Source organism: Struthio camelus, chromosome 10 (genome assembly GCF_040807025.1).
Source record: "Struthio camelus isolate bStrCam1 chromosome 10, bStrCam1.hap1, whole genome shotgun sequence".
Classification (NCBI taxonomy): Eukaryota; Metazoa; Chordata; class Aves; order Struthioniformes; family Struthionidae; genus Struthio; species Struthio camelus.
Window position 1 is genome coordinate 15,485,009 of NC_090951.1, and position 17,846 is coordinate 15,502,854.

The 17,846-nt window shown below is 37.2% G+C and overlaps 1 protein-coding gene and 1 long non-coding RNA gene across 10 annotated transcripts in view; one reads left to right on the plus strand and one right to left on the minus strand.

The window, feature by feature from the left end:
- The window catches only part of LOC138068462 (uncharacterized), a 115,742-nt gene that overhangs the window by 50,003 nt on the left and 47,893 nt on the right, over positions 1 to 17,846 (plus strand). The window lies entirely within an intron of this gene.
- The window catches only part of NETO2 (neuropilin and tolloid like 2), a 30,822-nt gene that overhangs the window by 7,613 nt on the left and 5,363 nt on the right, over positions 1 to 17,846 (minus strand). Inside the window, exons 1-7 of one of the 2 annotated variants that reach the window (XM_009678328.2) lie at positions 16,905 to 16,944; positions 11,019 to 11,075; positions 9,378 to 9,518; positions 7,101 to 7,349; positions 4,697 to 4,741; positions 4,479 to 4,606; positions 498 to 726 (exon numbers count right to left, since the gene is read on the minus strand). In XM_009678328.2, the coding sequence (XP_009676623.2) occupies positions 498 to 726; positions 4,479 to 4,606; positions 4,697 to 4,741; positions 7,101 to 7,349; positions 9,378 to 9,518; positions 11,019 to 11,075; positions 16,905 to 16,929 (874 nt within the window). In that variant the 5' untranslated portion in view covers positions 16,930 to 16,944. Of the gene's footprint in view, positions 1 to 497; positions 727 to 4,478; positions 4,607 to 4,696; positions 4,742 to 7,100; positions 7,350 to 9,377; positions 9,519 to 11,018; positions 11,076 to 16,904; positions 16,945 to 17,846 lie in introns of those variants that run through there. The other variant, XM_068955976.1, reaches the window with a different exon arrangement.

Consider the following 17,846-nt stretch of genomic DNA (forward strand, 5'->3'; position numbering starts at 1 on the left):
GGAGAAGGAGGTAGTGGGTGCAATTCCAGATCTGAAGCTTGAGGGTAGGGCTGTGGATAGGAAGATGATCCAAACTCTGCAGGGTTACATGTATTTTGTAGCCTTCTGAACCTTGAGTGTGGGCTGAGAAGAGCCTGTAGTGTGGCAGGGAAGTGGAAATTAGGTGCTAGTGGGAGAGGGCACTTTGGTTCCGTTGCTATCTTTTAAGTAAGTCTGTGTTTGTTTGTGAAACTCTCTGTGAGAAGAACTTTGCCTAAGGCTGTATTATTATTGAATTCAAGTGAAAAATAATCCTTTTAACAGAGAAGGAAAGCCTTCCCTCAGAAACAGTGCTAATAACTACACAAAGCAAGTATTTAATTTACCTAGCTGTATGTGAAGGAAACAGAAACAACTTTTTTGGTGAGTTCCTGCTTCATAATATACAGCTGATGCTCTTCCTTAAATGCCTGAAGTGCCCTGATACCAGGAGAACAGGCACTTTATAATCTACTTACGATCCACAAATGAAGTGAACAGCATTCTGAATCTGCTTAGTCTACTGCCTTCATCTGCCCACATGCGTACCACGCCAGTCCCGGTCTGCAGCACGACATCATTTGCTACAGTGCTGCAAAACTTTGCCTTCAGGTTTTCAATAGAGCTACTTCCATCATATACAGCAACGAAGTTTCTTTTGCATTCATTCGAATGCTCCATTTGATAGTCCAGAAATCGCAAATAGATCTGTTAGAAAAGAGGAAGGAATGTCTCCAGGAAAAGTATTACCGAGAAGAACATTTTCTTTCTTAGCTTACGGGCAAATCTTGAATAAGATGTTCTGACTCCTTATGCATAGGTATAACTCCCAGTTCACAATGTTTTTAAGATTGCATTAAAATGTAATTTTGTTTAAAAAATGTAAGGTCAGTATCGGTTATCACTTGGAATTTGTCCCAAGTATCTCTATATATTTCATTCTCCCCACTCGCCAAAACAATCTTTAGTTAACCATCCACTCGCATGTATTCCCCTTCCCTCTGCAAGAAAACTGAAAAGCAACATGCTGTTATGGAGTAAAGCTCTGAACAACTCTGCTAAATGTACAGTCTATTATTCTGGAATAGATACAAAAAACCCATAAATATGCTGACAGAATTTTACTAGTATTTTGAACTGTTCCCTTATTTTTCACATTGCTTTTATGAATTAAAAAGAAATGTAAGAGAAGGAATCTAGTCAGAAAAGCTCTGACATTAAAAAAAGGGAAACTAAACTTGTAGTGTCAGGCTGGAGGCTAATTACTGAACTATAGCAGTGTTATGGAAGACACAAACCATGAAAACACGAATAATATGGATAAAAATGGAAGCAGGAGAACAAGTAAACTGGCTGTTTAGAAGGAGTTAATAAGTTATTTAAGCCAATCTTAAATCTTCCAAAAGTAGAATATAATGCAGGAGAAGGCATGTATGTATGTGGAAGATCATTATGTAGCAAAGAAATTAGAAGACGAAGATGGCACTTGAAGAGTTAGCAAAAAAAAATTTATCTTGCTGGATCAGGAAGCTTGTGACAGAAATTGTAATTCAGTTAGAATTTATAAATTGTAAGATCATAGGGCTTTTAAATTTCTTACATGTTTGTATTGGAATTCTCAAAATTCCAGTACAAGTATGTAACTGAGCCACCAAAGTATGCCGAAAAGTCCATCCTTAAACTTTAAACTTTCCTTGCTAAGTAAGGTATCTATTTTTGCATCAGGAAGACTCCATCCATGTGGAGGCTGAGATCTCCTAATCCATGGGAGAGGAGGTCCTAATCCATGAGGTCTCTAGCACATTCTTCAGATGTGCCTGGGTCTTGACTGTACTGGTTCTGAGTACAGTTTATAATTGCCTCTCTGGCTGATGCAGTAAATGCTAACAACCTTTTCCACTGTGCAGTTCTTCATACACTTGCCTAATGGCAATAACTGTAAATTCCTGTTGAGTTTGTGAAGAAGGAAAGACAAGGTGGACAAACACCATGCTTATTACTGCTGTATTACCTATTCTTCTGCCCTTTTGCTGTATCTTATTTTTAAACTCAGCTAGTGCCAAGGCCTTTTGAAACGGAATTTTTAAAAATCTCACTAAAACAAAAACAACACCTTTGTGTAGAAAAAACAATCCCTCCCCTCTCCCCCCCCCCATACACCTAACAGGCACTATTATAAATACAGTAAAAGACTGGTAACACCTGTACACTCTGGCTTTTTCCTTTTTTCCAGTGTTTTCCAGAGGCTAGCACTTTCTCCCCTTGCACATGCTGTGAGAAGGTGCAGCCTGTGCCGTTGTATCTCACGCTTCATCTCACTCTGTTTTGTGCAAATAGTACTTTGTTATATGTAAGTATTTTCCCTTGTGACTTTGTGTATGTGTGTGTTCAGCATCATGATCTGCAAAGTGATATTCAGTAAATACGCTTTTTTTGCCACTGTTTTTGTCAGATTTACTGGCAGAAATTCTCAGCTGTGCTGAGAACCTGTCTGCCATTGACATCATGTCTCACAGATGTGGGTGTGAGCTGCAGGTGCTAGTATTTGGTCTGAAACATGTTATTTTCATGTAAGGATTGCCTTTCTATATCTGCTGTGAAATTACAATGGAAGCTAAAAATACATTAGTACACTTTTAAGAGATCTAGTCTGGGTAGGAAAGCAAAAGAAAAATTCCATTAAAAAGGCTCAGCTCAGCAAAAGCTCCTTCTGTGGTTAGCGTGCTAGGCAAGTAGATTTTGTCAAGGCTTCAGAGGCCCAGAGAGGACAAGATATAAAAGGTCTTCACTCTTGGATTATATTGATTAAACTATTCTAATCATATTCTGAAACCTGGAGGTAATTTATTAAATTTCAATTATGCAGTCTTTTAAGAGTCCTTTCACTGCTGCAGTTGTGTCAGTTTTACAGTTCTATTGTTATTACAAAATCCAACTGAAGAAATTAAAAGTTTTCCATGTTGACTTTTCTCATGAGACTGCACTGTATTTCATCATCATAAATCTGCCAGAATTGAAGTTTGACAAACCACTGCCAGAATACCAGGAGTTATTTTTCTGTAATGTTTTAACTCAATAATTTAGATGATGATCTAATCTCAAGACTGACCCAACTACAACTCTGCCTCCTGGCAACATTCAATAATTTATTAAAATACTTAAGAGTAAAACCCAGTGCACTCAAGTGGAAATGTAGGGAGAAAATTGTTTTATTATTGTTTCTGGAAGAACTGCTACTATTACTTAGTCTAGCATAGTGCTCTTGGGAGTTGAGTCACTTCCTCAACATTAATATACATTAATATAGTTTTAGTTTCTCTCTTGTCCTATCCTCTTGCTACTATCTTTTAGATTGCTGTTTTAGTACTAATTTGGAAGTTGAAAAATAAGGCTGGTTAGTTAACCCTTAGGAGTACGCAAGGAAGCACAGAGTATGTTTGCGATCTTGGTAGACAATGCTATTCAAAATATTTTGTGATTTTATGTAGATGTGATGCATGCAAACAGTGGTATTCACTTTAACACACACACTTAGAAGCAAAATTACAAATGAGTGTGCTGTTGGGAAAAAATAATGTGTTCTTCACTGCAACTCGTACATAATTAACAAGTATGTGATTCTGTAACAGCACATATGTCCTCTTTCTGAAGGCAGGCTAAAGCTACTACATTTTGAAATTATGAACAAGACTTTATCCTTCTTTCTGCCTAAGAGTAACGCTCAAGTTGTTTCTAATGAGCATAAGACAGTGCTGTTCTCTTAAGCAGACTATAGTTCTGTGGACCCAATCATAAATGTTAGTTTCTTAAGTATCTACTGCTGATTTGTGGCTCTAACAGCTAATACGCCCGTTTAGGGCTTGGGCAGAAAAGTTCTGGCAAATTGTATTATGGCACTTTAAGATTACATGATTCTATAGCAAAGTCGGAAGAGAAGGAGTGCCTGTGCCTCAGCCATTTCCAGGTAAAGCCCTTCATTTTATCTTAGAGTGCTGATGAAAATAGGTGTTAGCTAAGGTGCCAGATTGTGATTTAGACTGGGTGAGGAGCAGCTATGTCTTCTATTGACTTTGAACAGAACCAAATTCCCAGTAGAACCACAGGCAGCACAATTTTAAACCACAGCAGCAAGATTTGCTGGAGTTTATCAAAGTCTTCAGCCAGCATTTTTGCCTACAGTTTTCCCATAAAATAGGCCAAGTCAAGGCCCTTGAAAAAAGTTGCCTAAGCAGTTTTCAGAGTTATTTTATATTTTAAATTTCAAATAGTAGGAAGAAAACAGTTGAGGACTTGCTGTATAAGTTTAATTTCAGAATCATCTATCTGGATTTCCTAAGCCACTGATATGTAATTCATTTCTGTGAAAGTGAAATATTATGCAAATCAGAGCTAATGACTTATTATCTGTTACTAATGAACTGGAAGCCCATTATATGCTAAATTACACGAATGAAACCCACCTTAGCATTTGGAGTGGCCTTAATTGTCCATATGCAGTCAACTGCTTGTCCTGGTTTTGTTTTTTCTTCCTGTTCTACTTGACTAGAACGTACTATTCCATCAGCTCCTGAGAGCTCAAACTGACAGTCTAGAGAGAACATATACCTTGCTGTCAAATGCGATATGATATTAATACAAAATTTCATATATAGAAAAAATTGGTACTGTAATACTAGACCTGGAATGGGATTTAAAATACCTCCTAGGTAAGTGAAGTCAGGATCTGTAATAGAAAGAAGTCATGAATCACAGGGGCTATCAATGCTTGAGAATAACTTCAAGTTTAGTATAATCTGAAGATGATATCCAGTTTTTTTATTATGTCACAGTAAAAATTGCCAGAAAGTTTACTGAATCAATTGGAGGGTACAGAGACAATTTTTTTTTTAGCTGATGCATCATTCTGCAATAATTGACCATATCTGCATAAGGTAGTTCAATAGTGACAGCTGAGATGTCCAGCATAACACCAAAAAGTATTATTAGTGTTTTGTTGCTATATCGTTCTACGTTCTGATACGTAACTGTGCCTGCCAGTTTTCACCAAAGTCGCTGGAGCTCAACAAGAGTACAGAGGAATCTTTCTGTGCACAATATTTTGATCAGATTGCTGTCTGTCTAGCTGTGTACAATTTGAACTGGAGTAGTTCAGTAGTGCAGTAGAATATATCAACATTTTGGAATTGCTAATTGCTATTAATAATGAATATAAAGAACGGCGATTCAGTACCAAATATCGTATTTTTCTCTTGTGTGCCCATGCCTCTTTCATTAGCACAGTTCTAGGCATTATTTATGAAAGCAGAATTTAGCCTTAGTTGTTCCTCTGATCTTCTACATGCAACATCTATATATACCAAACATATCTGTATATACTACTAGTGAGTTAAGAATATACTTTTTCACAATGGGTAAATGATGGTGCTTTACTGGGACTAGGTTTTGGCTAAAAGCAGACCTGTAATGGGCTTGGATGTTTCAATGATCAGGTTAGTGATCCCTTACAAACCAACATGGAAACTCCCCGGATACAGGCACACAGAGGTGTGGCACAGAAAATCACCATGTTGTGGCATATTATAGTGTTTATATGTGTGTGAAATGTTAGTCTATTCAAAGAACGAACTAGTTCATATGAAAGCGTATGCTCAGTTTGGACAAAATCCTTTTTCAAACCGAACATCCAGAATTTGGCTCTTTCTATGATCCTCTAAATGTTTTTCTGTATAGGGAGTTTATCACTTCCACTAAAATGCAAAAATCCTGAGCTTAAGACTCAGTACAGTTAAGAAAATGCCTTCTTCATCCTCCTCTGTTTTTAGCTCCTCTGTTTTTTTAGTGAAATCTATGATTACTGTCTGCAAAATTTTGCAAGAGGTTTTCAACCTTCTTTGTGAACTGAATGCCAAGTGTTTAGAAGTGAGCAGGGTGTGCATGTCTCCCTCTGTTTTCACAGTCCCAAAATATTTTACCATACTTGGTGCAAATGCAGAGGAAGGAAAGAAAAAATATCCATCCTTCGGTTCCTACAATCTACTGTGAAAATAAAAGACATTGTAAATGTACACTTAAGGCCTCACCCTGGAACTAGGCTAAGTCAGCTTTGAAAGGGATGCTAATGAAATGCCTTTGGAAATGAACTTTGCAAAACGCAGAAGTACCGTCCCTATGGAAACGTTTTAGCACAGTATTCCCAGGAGACTGGTCACCATGTTAATCTGAACAGTTTCCAAGTTTAAATTCCTAGCAGAGTATACAGTTCTATAAGCACTAATATATAATTACATTTAGTGTTTTCATGTGCTCTAGGAGTAAAGACAGTTGTAGTAGTAGGAATAGCCGACAATTCTGTATTGTCTTTTGTCCCAAAGCACAATAAAATGTTGATAACTACGCATGTACAGTATCTGTGAAGTACAGCAATCAAGCGTTGCACAAGGAGATCAAATCAAACTGCCTTGTAAAAAGAATGCCCTGCTAGTTGTAAGTGGCCCCACAGAGCAGATGTAGTTTTTGTCTGTCTGAAGTTACTGTCAGCATATTATACTCTCCTTTATATCCGGTAAACTACAGAGTACTTTGAACAAAGAACAAATCTGTTTGTGGTTTGAGGGAATCTAGTTTTATTAATAGCTGATGCTTATACTACGTAGATATTTCCTCTGGCTTTTCAGACTGGAGATTTAAAATTTTTTTAATCTGGTTGGAAGTGCAAGTATAGATTGGCTTCAGGTGTTTTTGTCATCATGTCTTATTCCTAGAAGACAGGTTGTTGAAAATGCCAGGCACTAGTCTACATAACTGCTCCTTCTGTTTCCACCACTGGTGGAACAGGTATGAACAAGATCAACTGACTTCTTCACTAGGAAAGTATAGGCCTGTAATCCCTTTGCTCAGTCTTCCAAAGTTGTTTTAGTTGAGCATATCGTAGGATTAGCAGGACTGAGACACCTTTAACTATCACCTTGTCGCTTTGACTTCAGAAGCACTTAAGACAAAATACAGCTCTAGAGTGCCAGCATAAACAAAGTTCAATGGGAGCAGGTGGTCATTAATTCAATCAGAATTTTAGGCATCTTTACCTGGTATAAATGAGTACTTTGCTTGAAATCCCTTTCCTTCCAGCTCCTCATCAGAAGTAAACTTGATCCACATAAATCTCCCTGTTGATCTAATTAGTGAAGGGCTTTTCAGACCACAGTAACGATCAATGAGAGGGGAGAAACCAAAAGGTCCATCTCGAACCTCCAGATGATCAAACCGACATTCAAATGAGGGTTCTATATAATAAGGTTCATCAAAGGTCAACTCAATTCTTTGTCGCGGAGCAGCTAGGCATAAAAAAAAAAAAGGAGCAAAATTTTAAATGAAGATATATAAAACATATATGAAGATATGAAATAATGCAGAGAGAACCTTGGAAATAGCGAGATAAAAAAGATACCGGATACATCTCCAAATAAATCTGGCAGTCTGCCATAAAAACCCAGATATACTGAAATAAAAATTGAAAAACTGTGATTGTGTAGAATATACTGTTTTATAAAACTTTATGGAGTTTTTTTGTTTGTTCTTTCTTGAAAAGTTAAACATTCAGAAATTGCATAAACTTAGAACAGCACCTGTAACATTAACATTTATGCAAAAGTATTCAAGTTTTAATACAAAAATATAGGATAGAGTCAGTGTTCTGTGGAAGCAAAGTACAAAATAAAGGACAAAACATTAAGAGATGCAGAAAAGAATGGAAAAGAAAAAGATACTAAGAACAGCTCACTGATATTTTTCCTGAAAATTAAGCCAAATATGGAGATCCTTTGGCCCATGTAGCAGGGGATATCTTTTATTAGCAGGGGATATCTTTTATTAGACTATTCAGAAAACTGTACATGTTTCATATATATTATTGATATTCAGGTGATTATAAATGTTGATAGGTCTGAACCAGTAACAGCCTAACATCAGAATTTGGATTAGACCCCTAAATCCTGATGAAGTGCAGCTATGGCTGCTTTTGGACCTGACTTTTGCATCTGTAGATTTATAGACTACATCCCAGTTTCATACTGGGACTTTATATTGTATATATAACTTCAGTGGTGTTTGCTGTCATCTATTATGCTGCATCAGCTTTCAGGTACTAATTGGTACAATTAAAGAATCAAATGCTGTCTGCTTCTTTTGGATGCAAAAAGGATTTATTTATACATCTCTAGACTATTTAGATGTTATGCCATACTCATATATGAGTTAGCAGGCACAAGTATGTGTCTCTAACTTGCACATATTGGCAGCGCAGTGGTCTGCAGGAAGGACCACATCTTAGCTAGGCACTGTGGAGCGCGCTTGTCTCAGTGAGGTTCCCTCAATGTTTCTGTAGGCTGATTGTGAAGATAAAGGCATGGAAACTGATTCTGTGCCCTATGGAAACTGCCTTGCGCAAAGGAGGTCCAGGAACGCATCCGGTATGTCCCAGTTTTGAAGCTGGACAGGATATCTGCTCTGCTATGCATTCAGTTACAGGGAAGTTGCGAAACTTTAGAAATGCATGCATGCAGACGGAAATGATGGCCTCCACTAACCAGCATTAGATTGCCCAAATAAAACCTAACTGGCATGTTACTTGAGTATTTTAATTAATTGATATGAATCTGATTAAAAAGCTGACTAGCATTTTTAGCTGACTTCAGTGTTTTTTTGGATGCATCTTAATTATTGAGAAAAAAATAACTAGTGTCCCAGGTCTTGCGGTCTTTATCCAGGATACTCCCATTGGAATGTGCTTTTTCCTGTTAATGAATTTTTTTTGTCCCTGTCACATAACTTCAGTAGTGACCTCAGCTGTGCTAATAAACCGTGTATTTTTAGTACAGTGTTCTGGTGCCAGTCAAATGTGTCTTTTTTTATTAAGAAAAGACAGCATAAAGGTTTTCTGCCTGTGAGATGGGCCTAGAACAATACAGTATGTTCTGTTAAACGCTGAAGATGGTCTTCAACCATCTTTTGCAGTTTATTATCAGCAACGCTGAAAGTGATAGTAAGATAAAAATCATAGCTTAATTATCTCATTAGTTCTGTGCCTTCATAGATTAGAGTGGATCTTGATGTGGCTCTTACTAGATGAGAGACATGTCTTATTCCATATTGTTAATTCCTGAATGCTTGCCTTTTCTATTCTTTTGTTGTTATTACTTTGGAGAGCAAGTTCAGCTTCTCAACGAAACGACTGCAGAACTGATTATATTACTAATATGGCTATATATTACTTGGTAATACAGTAAAATGACAATCTGAACAGTTCAGTGTTATCCACTTGACAGTAAGATTACAACACAACAAAACAGAAATGGAGCCTGTACCTTCCAAGATATAGATACACTCTTGATTTGGTGGGTACATGTTAGGGTAGTTTGGCGAAGCAAAGTGACCTCCATTACTTGTCCGTACCCAATTATCACACTGGGTAGGAGGAACGCGGTTCACTCCAATATTTTGCCCACCTTAAGGGGGAAAAAAAAAATCATGATCAAATGTCTCTAGGCAAATTTGATTTTGCAAAGAAAAACACTTATCTAGAACAACAGTCTATAAAGGAAGAAAGGCGTTTGTTTTGGTTGAAAAACCTCTTACCACATATGCCAACTTTTACTATTTAGCTAGCAAAATCTTCTTTTGTTTAAATTAGCAATGTGATATATCCTGAAGAGATCACAGTTTTGGAGTGTCAGATCTGTACAGTAATCCTTAGGAAGGGAAGAGAGGAAGTAATTTTACCCAAATGAGTTTAATTCTTGACTCTGTTTTTAAGTCAAATAGCCACAGTGGCTGGCAATATAGCAGCACTATTTTATGGCCTGCTTCTTTTCCATCCCAATGTATATATGATTCAAAAGATTTGTAAGAATTTACTACTTCTGGTGCTGGTAACAAAGTATGCTGAAGTACATGACCCTTAAGCTATTTATTTTATAGTAATTTGTTAGAATACTAAAGGCTAAATAATAAATACACTAAATACAGCAATGGTAATTAATGAAGTAAAATTACTCGCTGTAAATAGATTGCACTGATAACTGAGGGTCTCGTTTAAGATAAAAGCTCTCTTTCAGATGTACAGAGAAATATGATCCCTGGCTGAGATTATGCAGCTTAATAAGCTAGTGTGCCACACTGGACCATACGCAGGAGCTTTGTTAGTTCAGTTTTCCTTATCCATGGAGAAAGGGCTTGGGAATAGCGTGATCTCCCTGACATTTTTGTTAAGTATCTTTGACTTTTCTCTTTGATATCTGCAGAACTGGAGAGAATGAGACACAAGCTATTTCATTTTTGCTAGATTTTCCTAAATCTCACAAGGGACGCTCTCATAATGTTATTGATACTTATGCAGTTTTTCCATGGAGACCTTTGAGAAGGAGGACCGTGCTGAAGCGAGTCTTAGCTGCCTCTGGTAGGTTATATCGCCTTTCACTGGCATCTTGGCAGCCTTCTGGTTTATGGGGGTGAAACCTTAGTCTCTCCTCCAGAAACTGTTGAAGAAAATTCTGTAGGTGTCAGTTCAAGGAGTTCTTCTCTCCGGTGTATGGATTATTCCCACGTATGAGAAAATAAGGTTTGTGAAACTGTTGCCTTCCTCTCTCAGGAGGTGTTGGCTTCAAAAATGTTTGTGGGTGGACTATTTGAAAAGCTTGTTTTCAGATACAGAAAATGTGAATTTCTGCAGTGGGTTTCTTTTTTTTTTCCTCCCATCTTTAAGGTCTAAAAACCTTAGAATTTTTACTGGGTGAGTGAACTTCCATGCTCTTTGGGACTCAACGGCCTGTTCAGTTGGAAAAAATGCAGTAAATAAGGGGGAAAATGGAAAATACTGAAATTCATTTTTTTTCATTAAAGAGCTATTAGTACCTGAATGCAAATACCTTCTCTGACTTACTTTGCTTAAATCAAAATTATAAACCTCTTGCATTTTTTGAAAGAAAATCATCAAACCAAATCTGTACCTTGTGTCTTCTGTGCAACGGCAATCCCTTCCACTACAAGAATTGTTACCAGCAACACTGATGAGAAAAGTTGGACAGGAGAAACATCAGTAATCAAACAAAAATTAGAGACCGTCTTCTGCAGTCCTGATTCATGCAAATCCCACTATCACTAACCAACAACAGAAAAAAACAGAATATCCAAAAATTATTAATTAATGTGCTTTTTTTAATTTCAGCTTTAGGGCACCAGTGCAGTTCAAGTCTACTAGAGGTACTTTTTCCACGCTCCCTAAGAAAGCATTCCTGAGGGTAGCAATTTATTATTTGAGGGGACTTCAAGAATCTTTTCTAGAATATCTGTCAACTTATAAGCATTTTAGAAAATTAAATGGAATCTACCTTCTACATATTTATTATATCCTGAAAGATGATGTTTGACTGCTATAGTGGACCATATTTATAATAAAACTCCACATGCATAACGTGCATACAAAAGACTTCTGTAGCTCATAAGGAAGTAATCAGGACCACAGGAGACACTGCGCAATCTTATCCCTGAAGGGATTTCAGAATCATTGTAGAATTGTCCTTGCAAGACTGATTGCAGTGGTGCTGCCACAACACCAGGGATATTTATGCAAATGTGGTAGTAGAAAACACACAGATTAGAACAGGTTATAATGATGGAGAACCGTACTCGGGGCAGTGACAGGAGTTAGGACGCTGACAGTCTTTGCACACTGTTGCAAGCACTCTGGTTTGCTGGTGTGTTGTTAGTCTCACATGTTGGCACATGCTGTCATTTTTTAGATTTGAATTGTAAAATTATTCTACCTGCTGAAGATTCTTTTACATTCCTTCCCCCAACCCTCTTTCTCCTTCTCTCCCTGCCTTCTCTCCCTCCATTCTTTGTTAGTCTAACACCTTTACCAGAAAAAGATAAAGAAGAACAGAAAAAGAGGGTGCACAGATAAATATAGTATATGGAGGAAGAATCATTATAGCTTTGTAAATGGAAATCATGCTCCAGAGACCTACCAGAATTCTCTGAAAAAGTGAGCAAAGTATGAGGCTAAGAAAAACGTGGCTGATGTAGTTTATCTGGTTTTACAAGAGCAATCATCAAAAGCTCTTAAAAAAATAACCACCAATGAGATAAGAGGGAAGATCTTGGTATGAATGAAATGGATTAAGAAATACGAAAGAGAGGTCAAGAGTAAATGGTCAGGTCTTTGGATGGTGGGAAGTCACCAGTGGAGTTGCACAGGAATATGTCTTGTTCAGTGTATTTATAAATGGTCTGGAAAAAGGGGTGAATACTGAGGTGAGAGAATTAATTGATGGCACCAAGTTATTTAAGACAGTAAAAATAAGGGCTGACCATGAAGAATGATTGAGTGTAATAGTCGTTAAAATGGCAGGTGAAGTTCTGCATAGGTAAATATTAAGTGAGGCACAAGGGGAAAACTCTAACTTCACAGATAAGATGATGGGCTCTGAGTTGATCATTATGATTCAGGATTGAGGTTTTTAGGATGACAGCATCAGCTCAAAAAAGCATTCCAAAAACCAAATCATTTGTTAGGGATTGCCAGGAAGGGAACAGAGAATGAAGCAGGGTATGAAATTATGCCACTGTTCAAAGCTGTGGCTTGCCTCCATCTTGAATATATCTACAATTCTCTACCCGTATCTTGGAGAAGATAGAGCAAAACTGAAAAAGGTCCAGGTAAAGGCAACACAGCATCCATGTAAGGAATGATTAAGTAGGCTAGAATTCTTCAGTCTGGACAGAAGCTGACTGAGCGGAGATATGAGACAAGTTATAAAATCGCAAGTGTCATGGAGATGGTGAAAAGAGAGAGACTAGTTGTTGCCTCTTCCAAAAAGGCAAGAACTGGGGCTATCAGATAAGCTAGCAGGTGGCATGTTCAAAGTAAACTTAAGTTTTGGTTTTTTTTAATGCACGTACTTAAGGCTGGAGAATTCTGTTTCAAAAACCTACTGAACCATAAGTTGTTGCAAGTCTAGGATGGTATTTAGGGGAAATATCATGATGTATTTGCTCATTTTTTATGCCCTTCCTGAGGTATCTGCTTTTACATATCTGTGAAAAACAGGATACTGGGCTAGATGGACCTGTCATTTGACCTGGTATGGGCTTTCCCATGTTCTTATTTTACTTGTTCATACTAAGTCAGACAGGCATGGCCTTACTACTGTAGAATAAGGATTTCAGCAGGAACTTTATTGTCATATTCAAGAGGCTCATGTTATTTTCCCAGTTTTTCCCTCTCTTTGATAGGCGTTTTAGAGGCTCATGCTGAAATGGCATTTTCTGTCTGTGATTTTCCCTGCACTGCTATTAAGACTTCTAGCCCTTTAGAGAGCGCAGGAATGAGCATGCACTGACTGTGAACTGTGGTGATCTTGAATTCATAGAAATGCTACTGTAATGTTGGCATAGATATATTATCTTGTGGAAAGAGGGAAAGAACCAAAATCTGTCCCTGAAAAGGTCAATCTGGCACGTCTGTTCTATTCAGTATGTTTCTGCTGCCCTTTCTTCTCTCTACTCGTATTAAAACTGACTGTATATGGTTATGAGACCTTCCTCACCAACTGCTTTTTCCCTTGTGAGGCAAGTACACAACTGTGGGTGTTCCAAAATACCATATGAATCTTTTAAGTAATAGTTACATTCCTAGAAGCATATTTGATTTTCATGGATGGGTTATTTGACAGTAAGGTTAGATTTAGCTAGTTTTGCAATTTCCATCTATGCGATATATCCATATTTTCATTAGTATTAATCTACAGAAGAAATACTTCCTAATTGTCATTATCCCAATGCAAAGGATCGGAGGTTAATCATTGCTGATTCACCCTAGATTGAAAATTCATTACTCAGAGGAAACTGTCTAGTACTTGTTACTCATCTTCAAGTTATGGATGGTCTCTAGTTATTAAAGCAAAATAAGCAAAAATCCCATCTTTATTGACATATGATTGACGTTAATTTTCAGAGACTGAATCTTTAGTATTTTATAGTATAAATGCTACAATTTCAAAATAACTTTCAGTTTATTTTTCAGGCCCTTTGTGTAAACTGTGGAATTCAAGGACTTAAGTTTAGGTGTGTTAAATTATAATGTGTTTATATTCTTGAGATTGCTTAATCTGATAGTGGCTATAAAGTTGTCTTTGTATATTCTCTGTTCTTTCCGATGTTAGTTTTGGAGCAGTGCTTTAAAGTTAGCTTTTATCACCGAAGCAAATGCAGTTCCACAATCCCATGTAAATCATGTGTCGGTATGTTCGTCTATTGAATTCATCTTACTTAAAGATGTGTTATATCCAGCCTCTATTTTGCAAGGACATAACAATCTCAAACCAATTTACACCACCTTATAATCTCTTGTATTACTTCCCACAATGAGAAATGAGCATTGTCTTTTTTTCTTAAACAAAGCAAAGCACAGAAACCCTGTATAAGGAAAATAAACATTTTCATGACTAACAAAATTGACACAGCTAGTCACCATCAAGTAACAGTGAAAAACTTGTTTGGGTTTTTTTCTAGTACAGCTGTCTGCTATGGCTAACTGTTAGGTATACCTTTTTTTTCCTTTTTCGTCTTCAAAATATCAGTAGGCTTCTATGTTTATTTCAATGATTGTGTTCTCTTCTACAGACAGACAGCATCAGAATGGATATTCAGTTATGCTATCCACTGATTTCTTTTTTTGAAATGATGCAGATACAGAAACAAACCTCCTAAAAGGACTTTAAAAAATCTGATTGGTTTTCACTAAAGCCTATGCCGTTTCTATAAATAGTCCAGAGCTGTGTGTATCTGTGCAAGTGCAAAAGAACAGTGCATGTTTCCTGCAGAACAGCATGGATATGCAGGCAATTGCAGCAGATAAATGGGCTGAGTATTTGTCTTCCTTTTGTCACGTTATATGGATGAGTGGGGATAATAAGTATGGGCCACCTTCTCTTTGTCCCCCTGCCCTTTTTCTCCTCTTCATTTTTAACCTCTTCCATCTCTTGTCTTTCTCTAGCAATCCCTGTCCTTCTCATGCTCTCAAAGATCCTTAAGATGTATTCAAAGCAGCCTAGGTACTGAATGTTTAAGGGCTTTCCTTAGCCATTGCTTTTATCCCTGGTAATAGTAAAATGAAGAAAAGAGGTGTCTGATTAATATTCTGTATGTGGGCTGTCCTCATCTCTGTGGCATTGCTACCAAAAAGCTGGAGAGAGAACTTGCATCTGTTCTTTGTGAGAGTGCTGAGGTAGTATTGCCTTAAACTGGGTGCATTTACATGACACAGTACCATGTAGGATAGTAAACAGGAGCTTTTTGGCTGAAAATGAAGCTTGTCAATGTTCAGGATGAAAGGAAAGGAAATAAAGAAGAACTAGCCAAGATATTTTTAACCCTTTTGGACTGCTTCCATCAGCCTTTTGTGTACATTTAAAAAACAGCATAGAGTCATTGGTGTCCTAAATCCGCACCACTGCTTGAAAAAATATTTTCAAATCTCAAAGACTAATTTGGACTATGTAAAGTCAGTACAAGGAAGAAAGATGTTTAAGATGACATGCATGCTGTAGGATGGTGCAGTGGACAGCTAGTGCTGAACTAGCGTCCTGGTGTGGCGCGGGGACATAGCCACGGCAATTAGAACAGATATGAGGAGATACTGAGCTCCTTTGAGTGGAAGTTTTGTAGCACTTTCAGAAGGACCAGTAATGTTGATCCTGTTATTTTTGATAAACTGAACTTGAAATTGTTATAATGCACTTGAACTTGCAATGGGACACAGTAGTCTGCTGCCTTTTTTTTTTTTTAAAGCCTAGTTGATATCACTGTGATGACCTGATTGTTGTTCTTCAGTGTGTATGAAAAAAATGTAGATTAGGATCATATTCTACTGTGATACAGGACGCAGAAGGAGTAAGTGTCTAAAAAAGCCGTTTGAATGTGGCTTGCTAATGTAAGCAAAAAAGAGCACAATGCGGGATTGCATGACTAAATTGAATATCACAGGGATAGAAGGGTGGTTTTGTTTGTTTTGTTTTTAGTGGAGGACTGTGGTGAGAATTCTGAAATCCTCAGGCTACTGAAATATGGGAGACTGATCTTATAAATTTGCAGACATTTAGTTGTACAGATAAAAGAGGTTAGTGATTCTCCCAAGTAACGTTAGGTTCTACTTCATGATATCTGCACTGTAGAAGAGCTATCATTAAGCAAACAGCAACATAGCCACTGAGGCAGACAAATTAAGAGGGGCTTTTTTATTCATGAATCTGGTATTTGCTACAGACTTTTATTCCATGAAGTATGGTGCATAATTCTGTACTACCATTTAAAGCTCTGATAGTTTTTATCTGTGTGAAGATTGATTAGAAATTAAAAAAGCTGCAAGCTTCTGTCTGTTTTTAAAAGAATCTCTTTTCCTTTTCTCCATTCTTGGCATGAAATACTTTAGATCGCATAGCCTGCAGACAGCTGTATAAATTTTTAAGGGTGAAGACACTAACTATATATTGCAAGTCATTATTATTACTTAGTTGTTGTAATAGGCTTATGGAATAATATAAAAGAATCACCTGAACCAGTGTACTAAGACATGTATTGTTTGTGGGAGTCAAGATTTTTTTTGCTGGCGTTTCTTAAAATTCTCTAAAATGAATGTAAGACAAAAAATATTTTTCAATTTGTTTACTGAAGTATAAAGAGAGAGATTCACAAATGACTGGCTCCTATCTCTCTTTAAAAATGAGAGTAATGAAGATAGTTTGTCTTTTATAGTAATAGGGTGCTCAGCCAACATTAAGAAATCACTGTTTTGCTTAGAAAAACAAGTGCTTTAGGCTGCAAATTTGACATACGCTTGCACTTTCTGGCAAGATGCATTCTTCAGATTTCATGGGATACAGTTCTGCTCTCAGCTCTGTATCGTATGTCTTTCCTCTGCTTTTCCGGCATGCTCTAGGGATGTTCACATACAGAGAAAACAGGCTAGATTTGCTGAGTGGCTTTGAGAGCAGTGTCTTTCTCCAGTGATGACGATGGGCAATCTGCGCAGGGCAAGCATAGAGGCAAGTTGGAAGTAGTCATGCAGAACTGAGGAAAAAGTGAAAACATTCCACCAATTTTTAAAACAAAAATAATTTAGAGTATTACACATTCTTAGTGCGTTGGTAGTCGGAATCCTAGGGATAAAGATGACAGACATTGCTTAAAGCAGGGTTCACTGTCATATGTCTGTGCTGTACTCCCTGGATTAGGCAGCACCTTGTATACATAGAGTTCAAACAGACAGTAATTGGCAACACACAGATCATGCATGTTATAAAAACTAGCGATGATGCCTACTATTTTCTGGCAGATGCAGCCTAGAATAATGCTTGATCTTAATTATATACCATATTTTGCCTTATGTGAATGAATTCTTTTCTATATACTGTTCTTAAACCTAGCTCCTAATTTGCCCTTTGTGCTAAAATTAATGTTAGTTTCAGTAACAGGTAATAGCAGTATCGCAGCCCATACATCCAATGATTTTCCACATGTCTAAACTTCAATTTTAGCTATTAATGTGGGGAAGACATTTGTGATACTATATCCCTTCATATTCTCTGGCCAAAAGTATTTGTGTTTTAGTTGCTTTTAAGAACTCTGATCAAGTCTAGGGTCCCATGGTGTTAGATGCTGCACAAATTCAAAGTAATTGACAGATCTTGTTGTGAAAAGCTTTTCTAATTTAGGTAGACAAGGTAGAGTGCAGGAAGATTAAAAAAAAAAGTCACTGGATTTTATATAATTCTAAG